The sequence below is a fragment of the Scyliorhinus torazame genome, chromosome 13, assembly GCF_047496885.1.
Source record: "Scyliorhinus torazame isolate Kashiwa2021f chromosome 13, sScyTor2.1, whole genome shotgun sequence".
NCBI classification, from domain to species: domain Eukaryota; kingdom Metazoa; phylum Chordata; class Chondrichthyes; order Carcharhiniformes; family Scyliorhinidae; genus Scyliorhinus; species Scyliorhinus torazame.
In genome coordinates this window covers 182,895,304-182,916,111 of record NC_092719.1, presented here as the reverse complement: position 1 = coordinate 182,916,111, position 20,808 = coordinate 182,895,304, and the positions used below count along the sequence as shown (strand labels likewise).

Sequence of the window (20,808 nt, the reverse complement as noted above, 5' to 3'; positions counted from 1 at the left end):
GCTTGATAGGCTTTGGATGGTTTTCTTTTGGAAAGCTGTCTCCAGAACAGCTGTTGCTTTAGAAGTAACCAGAAGGCACAGCTGTGCCATCGTTACAAGCACAAAGTCTTATCTAAGTAAGGTGGGTGGCTGGGTTGAATATACATCTTGGGCTGGATTCTCCGTTTGTGCGGCTATGTGCCGACGCCGGCGTGGGAACTGTGATGAATCTGAGGCGAACCTTCACCGATTCCGGGACCGGTGAGGGGCTAGCAGCGGCGCCGGGTAAAACCATCGGCTGACGTACCAAAAACAGCCGGAGACTGGCCGGGTCTGCGGCCACGCATGCGCACGGCAACATCCTGCAGCGGTCGTGCCGTACAACATGGTGCCGGCCGTGCGCTGACCCAACCTGCCAAACACGGAGCCACAGGACAACCCCTGGCAACCCCCCACCAGTCCCTCCAGCCCTCGTGGAAGCTCCCCCAGCCAGCAGCATGGCTCCTGGCTGACTGTGGCAGCGCGAGACCCAGTCTGCGGCCGCCACACCGGGTCCCCGACTGTCCAGACCACATGGCAACCGCGCGGTCAGGAAATCAGCCCATCAGGGCCGGAGCACGAGGCAGGGCCTTCCGGTGATGCGCCAACACCGTTCCAATGACGGGCAGCGCGCAAAGCGATGACGCCATTTTGGAGGGGACGGCGACTCGAAAACCAGCCTCAAACTGGCGGCGCCCAAATCAACATGGTGTCGGGCAGTGGAGAACCCCGCCCCTTGTTTGCTGTGAATTTTAAACCTTGAGGGCTGGATTCTCCGCCGGCAGGATGGAGAGTTTGAGACAATCAGTGGGTGAATTCTTCGCTGGTGGGATTGTCCATTCCACCAACAGAGCACCCCCGCCTGTGGGTTTCCCTGCCATAATGGGAAAATCCCATTGGCCGGCAGCTGGAACAGTGAATCGGGTGGGCAGCGGGCAGAAAAGGTTGGCACATCATGACCTGGCCCTCCAGAGGCAGAGGGCGAGAAACGCAGCAGGCTGCCTCCACGTCTGATGTGGTGTCTGGGGGAACACCTAGAAGGAGTGCTAAGGCAAGGAAAATTAGAAAGTTAGACACCACTTAAGTTGGAACATAAGAGATAATTAGGGGTCAAGCATAAGAATGTATATAGTCACCAGTAAACACTTCTTCATTAACATTCCGACCTGCCTCGATCCACTGTCTGCAGGGTGTAAGGGAAGGGCTGTGGTTGGGTGTAGAGGCTGTGCCAGGTGGGGGGTGTGGAGGGAGGGGGGAGGTGGTTTGGAAGATGACATGGGGCAAGGACCCCAGGGCACTTGAACATTCCACCTGGGGTCACCCTCAGGGAACAGGGCCAGAAGTGTGATGCCGCCTTGTATGACAGCTTACCCAGTGAATGACCTGTCACCACTCACCATCTCCAGATTCGTCGCAACCCATGTAAGTGAGATGCTCTGTGGCCCCTGTCCTGTTTCCCACAGTTGGATCTACTGTGGTTTTCCTCACTGAGTGGGCCATGTGTTACCCCGCCAGCAGGGTGGCACCTGCAGGGTTGTGCGGTTGAGAAGGTGACCTTGTGCCACTAATCACCTCCATGATTAGAGGCCTGTGTGTGGGCAGGTGCTACAGATGGGGGTGAGACAGGGAATTGTGTGACTTCTGGGAGCTTAGTTGCAGTGTGATGTGGGTCCTGGATATGACACACAAGTTGTGACAACCTGACCAGGCACAGGATGGATAGGAGCGGGGGTACAGTGAATAAGCACGGTTTGGAGACAGTTGTTGGTCCTGAGGGGTGGGTTAGCTCATAGTGTCTTTGGTGAGGCCTCTGCCCTGAGAGGGGCAGTGTGCCAGGGAGGGTGCCAAATGCCACGGTACATGTGCCCTTTATTTGGGGTGAGCTCTGCTGATCCCCTGCTTCCCCTCCAGTGGGGCTGCGCTTCTGATGAGTGTCAGCACCTGGTGTGCCACTGATTGAGCTTGGCCACATCCATCCCATTGATGATACCGCTGGGGCATGAGGGTGTCCAGAGGGTGACCTGGGTGGGCTCCCCGATGACCAGAGGCTCTCTGGACATTTACAGGACTCAGTCAGCAGTGTGAGCAGTCACAGGCCTGTAAGTAGCACCAAAGGGGTGCATTTATAACACATACTGCAGCAATGGGGGTCTGAGCTAGGCCAGCCCCATCTCGAGAGGAATTTAACTCATGTCCCCGGAGGAAACTGGGGGCGGAAGTCTCCCGTTTCGAGACAAAGTGCTGTGGCAGGGGTCCCCACTGTGGAGGCCGGTAGGCAAACACAGCAGATCGTCTGGCCCGGCCTAATTAATTATGTAACAGGATGTTTCACGGTGTGTTCCATGGTGGGGCAGGCTGGGAAGCGTGAAATTCAGCGTCGTGTCCGGGTGCCATATTGAAAAGACATCCAACATCACAGACCCACTATTAAAGAAAAAAGGTTGGCCTCTTGAAAATGAAAATATCTCTCTGGGAGCTCTCTCAGACAAGGAGATCGACCTCCTGAGAACGCAGATGGATTTCCTGGAACATTTTGAGGCTGGAAGATGGACTTCCTCCAGGACACTAAATGCGGAAGATCCACCTGCAGATCATCTCCCCACCCCACTGTTGCGGGTGCTCCAGGGTGGCGGGCCGCCTCCATCCTAAACTCCAGGGTCTGCCCCAGGCATTGTTCAGATGAGTCCTGACATCTGCATCCCACATAGATCCCAATGTGTTTCCTGTTGGCGTGTTTCCTGTCGGCATCGCGGAGAATAGAACAAAGAACAAAGAAAAGTACAGCACAGGAACAGGCCCCATGTCTGGTGTGTTTGCGGGGGGGGGGGGGGGGGGGGGGGTGTCATCTGCATCCTATTAATATGCTGCAAATGAGGTTCACGCTAGTCTCTGGTGGGTTTTCCGACCCACAGTGGTGGGCACCAGTGGAGGATCCCACTGTGAATGCATGCTAGCGTTAAACCCATTTCTCAGCCTCCCATATCCCCCCCATGGTCGGCATCGGAAACACTGGCAGGGGCCTGGGAAAATTCCGTCCTGCTTTTCTGGATTACTAGTCCAGAAACATTGCCACATGCCACCATCTCCTCTATGTGTGTTCTTATGTTTGAATGGGGTAATTTTACTTACTTAATTTGAGCAATTTAATCAAAGCTCTGTTCTGACCATAATATGTCTATGTTTTGTAACAGAATTGCACAGAAACAGTGCTGTGTCTCATATATGGAGGAACGTAGCTGCTTAGTTGGTATTAACTTTGCAAAAGAAAATGAAGACTGCTATGCAAATCCGAATGACGTTTGTGGAGCGGATATTTTTACGGCAAGTATTTCACAGCATCTTACCTTCCTCACAAAATATTTTAACCATTAATGGAGTTTCTAAAAAGACAGGCTGTAATGATGACGCTCAAGGGCACTGATTCCATGAGAAGGAATTGTTGATTTGAAAAGAGGGAAAAAAAGATGCCTCCAAACAAATGCCTCTTACAATCTTGAGACATCTTAAATGCTTAATGACCAATTAGAGTTGTATTCACTGTTGAAAACTGCTATATGAGGCAGACCATTTGGGTGGCTTTTCGTTTGTAGCTTGCCAAGTCACATAAAATAAACAATTACTTTATTAGAATGATTGCATTTACAGTCCAAAGATACACTGAGAGAGTAGCTGCACAATAGTGCTGTTGCAGGTTGGTATTTGTACAATATAATCCACATTTAGTAAACCCAAAGGGTGGCTCTGTGGAGTACCATGCCCAACAAAAAAGGGGTTTGTAAATACATAAGTAATATGGACGTCTCAATAATAAACATTCAAATTCAAGTTGATAGAGGGCATGGCCTTAAGGTTACAGGGATGATGTCAAAATACACATTTGCACACAAAGAGTAGTCCAAATCTCGATCCCTTTGCCCCTCCCAAAAAGCCACTGAGGCTGAGGTTCACTTAGAAATCTCAAACTGAGGTTGTCAGATTTTTGTTATGCAAGGGTATTGAGGACTATGGGTGGTGTGGTGGCACAGTGGTTAGCACTGCTGCCTCACAGTGCCATGGACACAGGTTTAATTCCTGCCTTGGGTCACTCACTGTCTGTGTGGAGTCTGCACATTCTCTCCGTGTCTGCGTGGGTTTCCTTCGGGTGCTCCGGTTTCCTCCCACTGTCCAAAGATGTGCAGGTTAGATGGATTGGCCATGCCAAATCACCCCTTGGTGTCCAAAAGGCTAGGTGGGATTATGGGGGTGTGGGACTAGGTAGGGTGCTGTTTTGGAGGGTCGGTGTAGATGGGTCGAATGACCTCCTTCTGCACTGTAGGGACTCTCTGATTTTATGAATGCAAGAAGATGGAGTTAAGCTCCCAATCCACCATGATCTATTGGAATGGGGGAACAGGCTTAAGGAGCTGACTGACCTCCTCCTGTCCTTGCATCCCGAGAAAACTTACGGGCCAGCTGTAGATTTTCAACACTAACCTTTGCATGAGATTGCAGTCATTTTAAAATTTGCACCAATCTATTTTATTAGTGATGCACGATCAATGACCATTAAAGCAAGGTTGTAGTCCAACTGAAGGCTTTAATAAGCTAGATGTTTCCCCCAGCAGCTCAGGTACAGAAAGAAGGCTGCTGGGGCGGCACGGGCTCTTATACCCCGTCTTGCAGGGCGGAGCTACCATACAGCTTGACCAATAGGAAACATACAATATCTACCAATGGTGTTCCAGCATTACCAGGTACCGTAATACCTCTACACAGACTACCACAATTAGTTAAATCATTATGTGACTCCTTACAATACCCATTGATAATTCTCTTTGATTAGAAAAAAAAAACTTGTGCTGCAGTGGGTAAGGGCACATTTTTTCTTTAGTTCTGAGATCTGACTTTGATTTCAGCCCAGATTGAGATTGAAATCAAACTCACTTCTTTCTGCCTCCTGTCTCCAAATCAGCAGATAACATTGAACATTATTCAACACAAATTAATATTACATTGCCCATCTCGCTCAGAAAGGCCACAAGGATAAAAGGTATGGGGAATAAGGCTGAGATAAAAGAGGCAACTGGATGTCAGTCCGATCACTAATCTGATTCCAGAGTTATAGATATGTTATATTGATACGCACCTGGAATCATTTTAATCCACTTGAAAATTAAGGTTCACTTGCTCCTGTAAAGTTTTATTATTTAATATTTCCTCGAGTTAGATTATGATCAGGGTGTGGAAAAAGCAGGGCTTCTAACAACCTGGGTGACCTGATAAAGGTCTACAAGATTATGAGGGGCATGGATAGAATGGATGGGCAGGCACTCTTTCCCAGTGTGGAGGGGTTAGCCACCAGGGGGCATAGCTTTAAGGTCCGTGGGGCAAAGTTTAGAGATGTGTGAGGCAGGTTTTTCACTCAGAGAGTGGTGAGTGGCTGGAACGCGTTGCCGGGGCAGGTTGTGGAAGCAGATACATTAATGGCGTTCAAAAGGCATCTTGATAAACACATGGATAGGATAGGTATCGAGGGATACGGCACAGGGAAGTGCTGAGGGTTTTGGTAAAGGTGGTATCATGACTGATACAGGCTTGGAGGGCCGAAGGGCGTATTCCTGTGTTGTATTGTTCTTTGTTCTTTGTTCAAATACATGCTAAGAAGACATCAGAATATAAATTCTACGATAAAACATCTTGGACTCAATTTCGATGTGTTTCTCCCCAGCAACATAGCCAAGTTCGCTGATTGGATCTTCTGACACGCTGTCAAAAAACAATCTGGAGCCATGGTTTGCACAGCCACTCTGGTGGGGCGGGACCTGATAAAGCCATGAAGGCCAGCTCTAAGGAAATCAGTGCGCCATCTTTGATGGGTGCCCTCGTCTGCGTAACAAATAAATGTCCCCCACCCCCAAGGCCGTGGAAGATCCTGCCAAAAGTGAACGGCCGCACTACTGGAGTAAGCCCTGGGGCCTGCAGGCACCTCTGCACCCTTGGCGTGGTCATCTTGATTGGTTTTGGTTTTCAAAAACCAGTAGTAATTCGCGCTGGCATGAAGTCATGCTGCCATGGGGGAAGCATTCCATGGGGCCGGACGCCCCGGTGTAAAGCCACTTAATTACATTTAAATTGATGTACATTCATGCAAATCAGGTTCACGCCTTTTCTGGGTGTGGACCTGATCACATCACTGGCGGGGGATGTGGGGAAGTTCTCCAATTGAGATTTAGCGGTCATAATGGGATTTGCACCTGCGGCTAATGGAGCCGTGAAATCGTGCTTCATTTTTCAAAATCAATGTAATACTTGCTTTAAGTCATTTATCGATTTTATCAAACATTTGGGGTGGGATTTGCCAACCATGTGGCCGCATGTTTTTCGACGACGGAGGCAGCCCGCCAATGGGATCTACCGGCCCCGGGATCTCTCATTGACTGCACCCCTCATCGCTGGGAAACCCATGCACTGGTATGGGACTGGAGTGAGATAAGAGGTTAAGATGACAGAGGCTTTCTTACTGTATTCTCATCTCCATTACTGGAATTCAGGCATGGAAAAGCCCCCTGCGTCAGAGGGGCGGGAGCCTAATTTAAATGTTGAAGTTGCGCTCTGGTTTCCCATGTGTTGGGTCAAATGATTGGTCACCTGTCTCGGCCCGCACACCAGCACCCTGAGTTAACATTAGCGCTTTACAAACAAATGCAATGCACTTGTAACACTTTCTAAGCAGCCGTCTGTTGTCATAAATACCTGAAATTGTTCATTATAGCTGAGGATCCATATTAAATGCTTATAAAAACCCCGAATCTTCAGCTGTCCAAGGAATGCAGCATTTCTTTGTACACCTCCTTATAAGAGGCATTGGAAGAGAGGGTTCACAGCTACCTTACAATTAATAATGAGGAGGGGGTGGCACAGTGGTGCAGTGGTTAGCACTGCTGCCTCATGACTCTGAGGACCCAGCTTTGGTCTCCGCCCCAGGTCACTGTCCATGTGGAGTTTGCACATTCTGCCTGTGTCTGCGTGGGTCCCACCCCCACAACTCAGAGATATGCAGAGTAGCTAGATTGACCACGCAAAGACCATAAGACATAGGGGCAGAATTAAGCCACTCGGCCCATCGAGTCTGCTCCGCCATTCAATCATCGCTGATATTTTTCTCATCCCATTTTCCTACCTTTTCCCCATAACCCCTGATCCCCTTATTAATCAAGAACCTATCTATCTCTAAATTGCCCCTTAATTTGAAAAACTATATTTGTGTACTCTAAATTTAAAATAAAAAACAATTAAAAGTGACGTTCTCCGTTCAAACAAACTTACCCACTAAACATAAGCCTAGAAATTGGGCAAGGCAAAAAGGCAGGTGTCAAAATGCACCACACATGGGCTTCCTCCTTGCCAGGAGGACTAGGCCACAAGAACACAAGGGACGCGATTCAGCAGCCTTGTCACTCCCGATTTGCTGAGCGAGATCCAGGCATGTAGATTTAACATCTCATTTAAATATGCGCTTGCCAAATTCTCCCGGTGACCGGCACTCAATGGCCACAGCTGGGAGGCTTTCCAGAGCACTGCTTAGTCCTGCATAACGTCACCTGGGGGTTTCCCAGGCCATTGGGGACTCCCTGAGGACTCCAGGGCAGGCTGGCAGTGCCAGGGTGCCCGGGTGCTAGGTCGACACTGCAAGGGGTCAAGACCAGGAAGAGAGGGTGAGGGGGAGTTCCCGGGGGCCTCTCCAATGTTGGGCAGATGAGGGGGGAGCTACAAAAACAGCCGGGGGAGAGGGGTGCTTGAAATGGGGGGAAAGATCGGCGCAGCCGATAAAAATGGTGCCCCGAAAGGAAATCCCTCTAAGTGCGGCCTCGACAGAGAGAATCTCCCCATGGCCAATAGAAACAGCAAAGTGCTGTTGAATAGCGGGAGGCTTCTCGGTGCTGCAGGTGCCAAGAAACACCCCGCTAAATGTGTCATTCAGCGGACTTTAACCCAAGTCTTCTGAATTGCGGCCAAGATATAGCAGGAGTAGGCCATATGGCCCATTGAGCCTGTTCCGTCATTCATTATGATCATGACTGAACTTGGATTCAACTCCATTTTCCTAATCGCTTCCCATATCCTTCATTCTCCAAGACAAAAAGTCTGTCTATTCCTGCCTTAGATGTATTCAATGATGGGGCGTCCCATTCCTCTGGGGTGGAGAATTCCAGAGATTCACAACCTTTTGAGTGAAGACATTTTACCTCATCTCAGCTCTAAATAATCAGCCCCTAATCCTGAGACTGTGGTCCCATGTTTCAGATGTTCTAGCCAGTGGAAACAATCTCTGTGCCATACCCACCCACACACTTCAGAATTTTCAATGAGATCGTCTCTCATTCTTTTAAACACCACAGAATGTGAACCCAATTTACTTAGTATTTCATCATAAGACAACCCTTTCATCTCAGGGACTAATTTACTGAGCCTGCACCTCAAATGAAAGTGTACCGTTTCTTAAAAGTGGAGACACAAACTGCACATAATTGCGGCAAATTTGTCCGTTCATCATGAGTGCAAACAACGACATGGGCTCGAAATGCCGCAAGACTCGGACATCAGAATCTCGCCGGCGTGATCTTGTTTTCCGATTCTCCCCACCCTCCCCCTCCCCACACCCACCGGCGACGTAATGAGGTTCTTGCCCAGGAAGGGCAGGAATCTCATTTCAATAAATTGATATTTAGATAGCGGATTTCCCTCCATGTTGTCCCCACCCCCTTAATTGGAATTCCCCCATGTCAGCGATGTTTACAACGGCTTTTTAAAAATGGAAACCAGGTGACGTGAACCCGTCGGAGGCACACGGGTAAATAAAGTCCCCCCCGGGGAAGAGGGGCATGCCTGCTAACCACTCCCAACACCCTGGCGCTGCCTTCTGGCATGCTGGCACTTCTCCCTGACACCCTGGGGTAATGCCGGGAGAGGCCTCCTGGGGAACTCCATTGGGGGGGGCGGGGGTACCCCTTATTGGTGGGGATTGGGTCCCCCTCCTGCCTGCGGTGGGGGATTCCCTCGTGTATGTGGTGGGCTTCCACTTGTGCGTGTGGGAGGGGTCCCCGTGTCTGTAGGGTGCTTTTCCGTGTGCGCGCTGGGGGGGGGGGGGGGGGGGGTCAGCGTTCTTGTGTTTTTTGTTGAAGATCGGGGTTTGGGATTCCCAGCTGCCTACTTTTTCTGGCCCTGCACTGTCAGTGTGATGGTGTGAGCCACAACTCCAGATCTTTGCTGCACAGAGTGCTAGATTAGCTGGAGGGAAGAGCCGACTCCAGCCTCTGAGCTGCACGCCGGTTTTCCTGCCTCAGCCAGCACTCTGGACAGAGAATGGAAACTTCTGCTCAATGTTCTCTCATCAAAATCTTGTACAAATGTAGCAAGACTTCCTTATTCTTGTGTTCCAATTCCCTTGCAATAAAGGCCAACATGCAATTTCTCTTCATAATTACTTGCTGCACCTGCATGCCAACATTCTGCGCTTAAAATTGTCCAGTGCCTGAGGTGTCTCAATAGAATTAAATCGGCCTTTGAACAGCTGGGACCTGTGTACACCATGCTTGATTTACCCATTTCACCTGCCAAGTTGTAAGCGGGGTCCTATGATAGGATTAGCACCTGATATGCATCTTTAAACAGCCCTCAGTGTGTCCAGATTCTCAAAAGTCAAAGCCGGAACACATTGGCACTGGTCTCCTGCTCTTCCCCACTCATCTCCAACTCCTCCCCCCCCCCCCCCCCCCCCCCACCCCCCACACCACCCCTTGCTGACCTTTGACTCTCCCCCACTCTCCTCTGGCTTTGCACCGCTCTCCCCTGGTGACCTCCTTTACCCCATTGACCTCCCCCATGGAATCCCTGGTTGGCCAATCAGCACATTCTGATAGAATAGTACCATCAGAACACTGAAAAGCGAACAAAAAAAGGCAGCAAAAATCTGTCCCATTGTCAACCAGTCCATTCTGGGAGGGGAGGGGGGGGGGAACAATTTGCGGCTCTGGATGCCAGTGAGAGGGTTTCTGCCCCGTTCTCTTAGGGGTTTGCCAACAGTAAATGGACCCTGAGGTAAAAGGGAGGGGAGCGGAAATGAAGAAAATGGATGCTGAGGTGAAAAGGTGAAATGCTGACAGAAATCTGATATGGCTCATGTAAAGAGGGAAAAGCTGCAAACTGGGACATTTGGGATATCATGCTTGTTTCAGATGGGAATGCTGGGCGCCCATTTGAAGGCAGGCTGTCAGAAAATTAGAATAAATCAAAAACATGTCCCCATCAAATATCGGTTTAGCGGTGTAATGATTCATTTCTATCTGCTTTTCTCCAACTCTCCTTACAGAAATGCTGCGACTGCTGTATGTTAGGAATTATATTTCGGAGCCAGTATGGAATATGTGAAGAAAAGCCAAGTCTACGCTATCCTTGCAGTCAAGCATATTTCAGCTGCTGTGAGTGGGCTGAAGATATTACTCACTTTCCAGTAAAAAGATGGCTCAAACCAAAGCCACGACCAGAGCCCCCTCTTGTTCCAGACCAAGGTGCAGTATAGTTTTGTCATTACATTTCTCCAATAGCAAACAAAGTCAGCACAGTATCATATAAGATATTAAATGTCAGCCTTCAAAAGAAGGAGACATTGTGGACTGCAAAATACTTTGGGGAGATGTTTGACTGTCAGTTGCCTATTCCTCACCTGACAAAGTGAGCAATTGTAATTTGAAAAACCACCGGGGAACCTATGTGTCCATTTCCCAGCCTGAGGCAACTTTCAGACATGCCTGAAAATGGGACCCAGCATTCTCACCCTCAAAAATATGCAAATCAGAGTCATGGGGTGGGATTCTACGACCCCCCGCCGGGCCGGAGAATCGCCCTGGGGGGGGCGGCGTGAATCCCGTCCTTGCCGGCTGCCGAATTCTCCGGCCCTGGGGTTTTGGCGGGGGTGGGAATCACGGCGCGCCGGTCGGCGGCCGCTGACAGTGGCCCCCCCCGGCGATTCTCCGGCCCGTGATAGGTCGAGTGGCTGCCCGTTTTAGGCCGGTCCCGCTGGCGTAAATTAGACCTGGTACTTACCGGCGGGACCTGGCTCTGCGGGCAGCCTCCGGGGTCCTCGGGGGACGCGGGGGGATCTGGCCCCGCAATCGGGGCCCACCGATCCGTGGGCGGGACTGTGCCCTGGGGGGCACTCTTTCCCTCCGCACCGGCTGCTGTGGCCCTCCGCCATGGCCAGTGCGGAGGCGAACCCCCCTGCGCATGCACTGGTGTGACGGCAGCACACACATGCGCCAACTCACGCCTGTCGGCTTAGGGCCTTCGCCGCCGGTTGGCGCGGCTCCAAGCCCCTTCCGCGCCAGTTGGCGCCCCGCAGGCGCCGGCCAAACCCTTGAAGGTGCGGAGGATTCCACACCTTCCAGGCAGCCCAACGCCGGAGTGGTTCACGCCACTCCTCGCGCCGGGTCCGCCCGCCCCGCCGGGTAGGGGAGAATCCTGCCCCTGGTCCTATTCTAAGGGCTTGATTTTCACTGAGTTGGACAGACTCTATGGAACTTTAAAAGTGATGGGTGGATCCGGAGTGGAACTCCCACGCTCATTTCAAATCGATCCAAATTTTGCCAGTCGGGAAAGAGAGCGGGCCATGATTTATGCAGGGGAGATGCCAGAGCTTAGCCAGGCCATTTGAACATGGCGCTGAATTAAAATAGACCCATTTTGGCTGCTGCAAACACCTTAACCTACAGGTTGGGAGTCGCAAATTGATGGAATAGACATAAACACTCTTGAAGGGTGGATAAGCTCTGTACAACTGTTATGATCTGAAGTTTTTAAATGCCCCTCTCTTTAAACTAAAAAGGAACCATGGCAACAGTGACATGTTAACACAATATCTTCTGCTGGACTGATTTGATTGACAGTGGTAGGTTAAAAAAAAACATCTATCCTTGTAGTTGCATTGGAGCTCAAGGGCTATGATGATGTCATTATGAATGTTTGGCTGGGTTTCAAAAGCTACAAAGTGTTCTGAATTCACAGTTTTATTGACACTTTAAACAATCTATTGAAGGATTATATTGATGCAGGATCTGAACAGACTTTTTTTTCTGCAACTAATTACCCACTTGAGGAAATTTGAATTGGCTTTCGGAATGGGAGTTTTTTTTTGCCATCAAGTATGTAGGAGTAAAAGCTATTTGTTCTTTCATCTTCACATGGTTCTAAGGTCTGTCCATAGTGGATACTGGGTGAGTGTCAATGGAATTGGCATGGAGGGTGTGAGGAGCCATGGGTGTTGGGTGGAGGGCATGAGCTGACATATTGGGCATGAGAGGCCATGGGGGACTGGGTGGGTGAAGGGGTATGAAGGGTTGAGGACTGGAAGGCATAAAATCTTCTAAAACAACTGGGACAAAGTGTCCAGAAAATCAAATTGGACCCTCTAATCAACCTGCCACTGCCCTAGCCCACCACCGTGGCTGTCCACATTCTTCTTCCAGAGTTGCCGGTCTCAACTCTATCCTGCGCTCCCACCCCAGAAGGGAAAATCGGGGGTTTTTGGGTACTTTTTACCAAAGCGGGTCAGGAGATTGGGGAATTTTCCCGACTGAAGCTCGCCACACGGTAGTCAAATTCTGGCCCTAAGACTGTGTTTGCAACTTTCAAGGTCGAATGTGCAGTGCATGTGTATCCAAGACCTCCTGAAGCCTGGCTCATGTTTCCCAAAGGCCCACTGGAAATCTCACTGCCGAAAGAATCACTGAGTGGACACACACAAAGAACTCCTCGCGTGCAGTTAACCTGTTCTTGAATCACTTTAACTCAGTCTCCCACACAAACATCACCCCCCTCCTGCCTCCCTGCCAAACCCCGCCCCCCCAAAAACCCCACCGGAAGTTATTCCTATCTCGAATAGGACTTACTCTACCAGCCACTAAGATGCAGTAGATGGACTGTTTTCCTTTGAAGGAAACTGGTGATCTATGATCTTTGACACCTGCAGTTTGCTGGGAAAATGTTAATGAGGATGCTAAACCTTAAAGTTCCTCGAGAATTCCGACTGTTGCACTGTTGCCATGGTTATCACTCGGTGCCCAACCTGAAACCTCCCTCAAACACCATCACAAACTCCCCTCTACCAGCAAATGTAGTCTATTCCATTCAGGCCTCCTAACTCATTCTTGTATTAATTATTGTTGAAAATTTGCTATTGTGATCTTTTTAACCAAAATAAAGTTGAACCTGAATAAATTTGAAAACATCAACTTTGAACAAGGTAGAAAGTTTTTGGAATCTAGAACGAGCTGCCTGCAAAGGTAATAGAGAATGATATCTGAAATAATTATAACAGGGAGGTACAGGGAAAGTTACCAGAGGATAAGGTTATGGACAAGAAGTGGGGATGTGGAACTAAGCTTGGCTGTTCTTTCTAAGAGCCAGCACAGGATGATGAGTTCGATTGCCTCCTACCATGCTCTTAGGTTTTTATAGTACTGTGATAACAGGAAAGCACCAAAGAGATTTGGGCAGGATTTTGGAACCCCAGCAAAGTTGGGAACAGAGGTGGACAAGGTGACACCGGCTGTTTTGGGGGTTGGGGATTGAGTTCAGGATCTGGTAAGGTCACTCGCCTCCATGAAGCATGTAGCCATTTTGACTCATTGTCAAAGGTAGGTGGAGATCGATTGAGGTCTTCTAGACAGCCTCCAGTTTCCCGACAATATGCTGGTCGGTTCAACTGCCTGGAGGAGGGCACCTCGCGGTAGGCCGGGATGCCAGTACTCCAGGCAAGCCTACAGGCCCTCCCTGCCCCAGCCAAGATATGGAATCAAACAAAGGCCACCCTGTAGATGGATTCCCCTCCAACACCACTTCCCTGCCCAACCTCACATTTGTGACCTGGCAGTTTTAAAAACGTTTTAAAATTTAATTTAAAGAAGTTGACTAGACGGTGCCTTCATGTTGAGGCATCTTCTCAGTTTATGCTTCTCTGGAGCTGGAAGATCTGATTGGTCCTCCAGCTTTGAGAGTCAGCCTGCCGCCATTAATTGGACAGGGAACCTGTGTCCATGGCAACTAAGGGGATGCCTCGGTCAAAATCCCAATGAGTAACGGCCCCACCCCCCACCCAGGGGAATATTTGGAATCAGGAAACAGTTCCGGCTCATGTTTCCCCCAGCCAAGGTGAACATTCAGCTCCTGGTATCTAAATAGAGCTTTAATTGCAGAGTGATGCGACAGGCACTTAATTACAGGTACAAGAAATGTGTAATGCAGGCCTGACTCATTGACGATTTTTTTCCATAAGCTATTTGAAGGTTTTTGTCTGTCTACTAACCTGTCAACACTGAAAAATAAGCAAGCAAATTAAAATGCTTTTTTAAACGTCCCGCCCACTAGCCGACACGACTTTCAGTCAGTGGTCAATAACCGGTGCTGGTGCATTGTGTAATTTTCATGTATCTGCACACACTGTCCAGTATTGGTTATCTCGTTGACTAAACTGTGGTAGTTCAAGGGACATCTGGAGGCTGCGACCCAGACAACCAAAGGAACATCCCCTGCATTGATCTGTTTCTATGGGATAATGAACAGTGTGCTTTCCAAAAAGTCTCCCCACGCCACCCAGCGGCACCCAAAGCCTTGGCATACCCCTTCGTTCTTTAAGGTTTGACGACGAGCTCTGCGGACCAGCCGTTGTAGTTGCCTGTGTCCCGCCCTCCCTCACTACCACCAAATCCCTCCTGCACACTCGCAACTCCCTTCCACCACCCATTGCCCCCCCACCCACCCACCCACAATCCCCGATAGGTGGGTAAACCATGAGTATTTGTTGATCTGTGAGAGTTTGCATTCATGAGGCCTGACCATGAAATTGGCTACGGTCTCTCACTAGGGCCAATTTCTAGGCTGTCCGATCGCTCCGCCCTCCTTCTCGATATGTACTCCATTGTGAAAGTCAATCTTGTTATGCTTTTTGTTCACATGTTCAGTGATTATCATCGTTGATTTAAGTTAGTTTTGATAATTTGCGATAACATAGTTGTTTTAGTCTCTGAAAGCTCACCACCATTGAAAGCTAAAGCATTCTGTCTGCTGCATAAGTTGCTGGGGTGAAGATCGATACATGTGGTGATTGGCATACAGACCAATTGGCATATGTTTATACCCTGAAGTGTTGGAAAGGAGCAGTAAAGACTTTCATTGTTACACAGTCATTTACACTCAGAGGCCTGTGCTTCTGTGGAATACAGTACAACAGTTCATTGTCATAGCTGGCACAGTGTAGGGCAATTTAAAATGTGGTCATGTTGCAATGTGCATACATTTGTACTCTTACAATGTGCTTTACGAAATTGGTAATCAGAAATGTATGCACATCAGAAGTAGCTCAGTGAAAATAAATTGTTGATGAGTTATTAATGAACAGTATAATTAAATGAACATTTATCTTTACTTGCAACATTAGAGAGTGGCAGTATATTTATGTTAAGCATTAAGCCATATCAAATTCTAAATGATTGCTTATCTGTTTTGCTTGTTCAGGTTTTTTTTTTAGAGTAGATAGTTTGCAAACCCTATTTATAAAGCGCGTGAGTCAGGTATCCTTGATTCTATTTCCTGAGGTTGATGTACGATGTGAACTCTGCATAATGTTGCCTGTCCAATCCAGAATTAAAGGCATCAAGGATTCGAGCAACAGCAATCAATAGCAGCAGGCGCGACATTGAGAGAAATGATGCCTGCAATTTGGACCCAGCCTCGAGGGCTCTGCCACAGATTTGTGTGGAGTTGTCACCCACTCATCAATGCATTCATTTGTGAATTCCCCATACATTGCTGCAAGAATGTTAGTTTTGCTACTCTTCAGAACTAACAATGTATGGCACAGGCTGGGGTGCACATTCACAAAAGATATTGGGCTGGATCACGTGGTCCGGGGTGCACACTGTTGACATCAAATAAATCTACACAGGAACATACCATGGCAAGAATTTAGGTTGGCTTGAGGGAGGATTCCCTCCTCGTGTCAGATGCAGCAAGGTCTAGCAGTGCTATGCGGTGCAGGCAGTTATGGAGGGCAGCTAACAGTCAACCACAGTACCAAAACCTGGAAGCAGGCTGTTGCAGTAAAAAGGCTTTGGAAATCCAATTTAGTAGGTGTGATTGATTCTACAAAATTAAAAAAGTAAATATTTTTTTCAAAATTTGAAATTTAAACTATTTTTAAGACGTGCCATAATTTTAATCAGTCAAATCATTTTTTAAAAATAGCATTTAAAAGTCTGATAAATCCAGCAAAGAAATTAATAGGTCTTGCTCTTTAACAAGGTTTATCACACTTTTTAAGATTTCGGGCACCATTTAGCAGTAAGAAAATCAGAGTCTGCTGTTGTACGCGTTCAGCGGGGTGCTTCTTGGTGGCTGCACTGCTGAGAAACACTGCTATTCAATGACACTTTGCTGGGTTTTTTCACCTTGACGGGACCCCACCAAAGCCACTTACATCATTTCCTGCACTGACGAGCTCAGCTTGCCAGTGCAGGATGTGTACATGTGGATCAGGGCGCCATTTTTAAAGGCAGGCCCGATCTTTCAACCCCCTTTCAGCATCCCCACTGCGGCCTACGGACACCCCCCTCGCCCCACTGCACCCACCCTACCTCTTATGGGCTCCTTGAGCCCTCTCATCTCACCTCTTAAGGGCAAGGCATCCCGGGACCAACCCTTGGTATGGGCAACCTGGCACCTGGGCACCATGGCAGTCCCAGGATGCCATGGTGGCACTAACAGGGTACCTGACTGGCAGTGTCAAGGGGCCTGGGTACCACCCTGCCCAAAGCCCGACACCTAGGGTCTCCAAAGGCCGAGGAGACCCTTCCAGGTGCCGTTACGACTGGTCTATGTTTGTGTGGACCAGGTGCTAAACTGTGTCCGGTCGAGGCCTCGCTGGGGAGTCTGTTAGTTTGCGGGTCCCGGGTGAAAATGGTGCAGACATATTTAAATGAGCCGAATGCCTTATTTAAATATGCTAATCTGGATCACACCCAGTGAGGGCGAGATTCAGATTGTGACGTCTCGCAAAATTTCATTAAATCTCATGAGGTGCTTTGAGCGCTGGATTCAATGGCCTTGTCCCAACACCATATTGGACACGACAGCGGCGTTAAATTGCGCCCTTCATGTTTGAAAAATTAATCGACTATAACGTTAAAAGAATTCACACATTCAGAAGTGCCTCGTTATGCCTGGAAATAACAGGGCCGAAAAAAGTAGAATTGATATATCTAAATTGTTATATCTAAATATCTCAATTAGCCATGGCATGTTTGGAGGTGGAGATGACATTTAATCAGGCAGGAGGGTGGCGTGTATGTACCCTATCGATTTCCTGCCTCCGCCAACATTAAGTCCCGGGTGGAAAGGCCCATGATAGGACTTACTGCCCTGCCATCAATTGGGGCCCTCAAATGGACAATTAATGACCACTAAACATTTTCATCCTCCAACTGCTTCAACAGGGTCCTGCTCCTCAATGGCTCAGGCCGTCTCCTGGGCTATCTGGCTGCCATTGCAGTTAAGCAGATCTGGAGGACGGTAAGAGGAATGTTGCTGCATAAGACAAAGTGAGGACAAACTGCTTGGATGACTGAAGGTCTATGATGGGATCCCTCCTCTATATGACAAGAGGAAACGTATGGTCATGCAGCAGCCCTGAAGACTGTACTTTTGAAGCCAACTGGTAAGGTTGCTTTCCTTGGGCACCTTGCTCACGAAGCTGGTTGGAAATACCAGGCATTTACAGCCACAGTTGAAGCGAAGCGTAAAGAAAAAAACAAGCTTCACTATGAGAAAAAGGAGAACATTTTAAAACTGAAGAAAGTAGCCGAGAAGAATGTTGAAATCAAAATGGCCGAGTACACTGCAGTTCTGGAATAATATGATGTTCTTGGCAGGATAAGCTGGAGTTAAAGAAATAACTCAGCAGGGGGAACATGTCAAGCTAACCTGTGCGGGTTGCTTGTGGCCTCGCATGGTGGGTGGATTGTTCTCTCATTCAACAGCACTCCCTGCTTGTCCAGGGTCTCAATGACAGTGGCCGCGGTCATGTCGGGGCATGGGATGGCAAAGGGGAAGCGGGAGTACTCGTCAACGACGTTAAGAAAATACACGTTGCGGTCAGTGGAGGGGAGGGGCCCTTTGAAATCGACGCTGGGGCGTTCAAAGGGATGTGATGCCTTCACCAGATGGGCCTTGTCTGGCCGATAGAAGTGCGGCTTGCACTCCGCGCAGACTTGGCAGTCCCTGGTCATGGCCCTGACCTCCTCGGTGGAGTAGAGCAGGTTGCGGGCTTTGATGAAGTGGAGAAGCCGGGTGACCCCCAGGTGACAGAGGTCATTGTGGATAGCCCAGAGTCGGTCATCTTGCGCGCTGGCGCATGTGCCGCGGGAAAGGGCTTCTGGGGGCTCGTTGAGCTTCCCCGGACGATACACGTTATCGTAATTATAGGTGAAGAGTTTGATTCTCCACCTCAAGATTTTATCATTCTTGATCTTGCCCCGCTGTGTGCTGTTGAACATAGAGGCTACCGATCGTTGGTCAGTGACGAAGGTGAGCGTCCTACCAGCCAGGTAGTGCCTCCAATGCCGCACAGCTTCCACAATGGCTTGAGCTTCTTTTTCGACCGAGGAGTGTCGAATCTCGGAGGCGTTGAGGGTACGGGAAAAAAAGGCCACGGGTCTGTCTGCCTGGTTAAGGGTAGTGGCCAGGACGACATCTGACACGTCGCTCTCCACCTGGAAGGGGATGGACTCATCCACCGCGTGCATCGCGGCTTTGCTAATGTTTGCCTTGATGCGGCTAAAGGCCAGGCGGGCCTCAGTTGTCAGGGGGAAGATGGTGGCTTTGATAAGTGGGCAGGCTTTGTCCGCATATTTGGGGTCCCACTGGGCATAGTATGAAAAGAACCCGAGGCATCTTTTCAGGGCCTTGGGGCAGTGGGAGAGGGGGGGGGGTTTGCAGGAGGGGGCGCATGCAATCGGGGTCGGGCCCTCGGACTCCGTTTTCCATGACATTGCCGAGGATGGCTAGTCGGGTTGTGCGGAAAATGCATTTCTCCTTGTTATAAGTGAGGTTGAGGACTTGGGCGGTTTGGAGGAACTTCTGAAGGTTAGCGTCGTGGTCCTGATTATCATGGCCGCAGATGGTGACGTTACCCAAGTATGGAAATGTGGCCCGCAGCCCGTACTGGTCCACCATTCGGTCCATCGTTCTTTGGAAGACCGAGACCCCGTTGGTGACGCCGAAGGGAACCCTGAGGAAGTGGAAGAGGCGGCCGTCTGCCTCAAAGGCAGTGTAGTGGCGTTCCCTGGGCGGATTGGGAGCTGGTGGTATGCAGACTTCAGATCTACTGTGGAGAAAACCCGGTCGTGTGCAATCTGATTCACCATGTCCGCTGTCCAGGGAAGGGGGTACGCATCGAGTTGATTGTACCGATTTATGGCTTGGCTGTAGTCTACAACCATCCGGTTCTTTTCCCCGGTCCTGACGACCACCACCTGGGCTCTCCAGGGGCTATTACTGGCCTCGATGGTCCCCTCCCTCAAGAGCCGCTGGACCTCAGACTTGATAAAAGTCCTGTCCTGGACACTGTACTGCCTGCTCCTGGTGGCGACGTGTTTACAGTCGGCGGAGAGGTTCACGAAGAGCGAGGGAGGGGTGACCTTAATGGCCGCGAGGTTACATATGGTGAGAGGGGGTAAGGGCCCGCCGAACTTCAGGGTCAGGCTCCTGAGGTTGCACTGGAAGTCCAGACCTAACAGGAGAGGAGCGCAGAGATGGGGAAGGACATATAGTTTAAAATTGGCGTACTCGGCGCCCTGTATGGCAAGGTTTGTGACACAGTACCCCCGGATCTGCACTGAATGTGTTCTCGAAGCAAGGGAGATTGTTTGGGATGCGGTGGAAATCTGGAGAGAATGGCGCCTTACTATGTCTGGGTGTATGAAGCTCTCCGTGCTCCCAGAGTCAAACAGACAGGGCGTTTCGTGCCCATTGACCCGGATGGTCATCATCGAGTTCCTGAGGTGCTTGGGCCGTGACTGGTCGAGGGTGACAGCACCGAGCTGCGGATAGCCAGCGTGGTCAGAGGTAGCGGAGTGGTCCCAAGATGGCAGCCCCCGTCGGTCGCACGTGTCGGGCGGCGTTGAAGATGGCGGCCAAGATGGCGGCCCCCACGAGTCGCACATGTCGGGTCGGGTTAAAGATGGCGACCCCCACGGATAGCACGGGGCTGATGACGTGTCCGAAGCGGTCGGTACCACCAGGCACGCAGCCACGCTGCGGGATCTGCAGGCCAGTGAGTCTGTGAGCCGGGCCTGCAATTTAGGAGCTTTGGATCTGGCCAGGCAGACTTTGGCAAAGTGTCCTTTCTTGCCGCAGTCGCTACAGGTCCCGTTCCGAGCCGGGCAGCGCTGCCTGAGGTGCTGGTTCTGGCAGCAGAAATAGCAGTGCAGCACCCTGGGTTGGGTGGGAAGCCGCGCGGCACAGGCCTGGGGCACCCTCTGGTCGGGTGTCCACGAGGGGGTCGTGTGGTCGGAGGGGAAAGCGTTGAGGCTCTGGAAAGCTACTTCTAAGGAGGTGGATAGTTTTACCGTCTCCTCTAGGTCGAGGGCGCCCTTTTCGAGCAGGCTCTGTCTGACACAGTTGGACCGGACTCCAGCCACATGGGTGTCCCGGATGGCGAGCTCCATATGCTGCGAGGCCGTGACGTCCTTGTAATTGCAGTTT

The 20,808-nt window shown here is 50.0% G+C and overlaps 1 protein-coding gene across 4 annotated transcripts in view; it reads left to right on the top strand.

Annotated features, from left to right (window-relative positions):
• The window catches only part of fbln2 (fibulin 2), a 288,042-nt gene that overhangs the window by 149,970 nt on the left and 117,264 nt on the right, over positions 1 to 20,808 (top strand). For all 4 annotated transcript variants that reach the window (XM_072472536.1, XM_072472533.1, XM_072472534.1 and 1 more), the window contains 2 exons: positions 3,210 to 3,339; positions 10,367 to 10,565. In XM_072472536.1, coding sequence (XP_072328637.1) covers positions 3,210 to 3,339; positions 10,367 to 10,565 — 329 coding nt within the window. The remainder of the gene's footprint in view (positions 1 to 3,209; positions 3,340 to 10,366; positions 10,566 to 20,808) is intronic.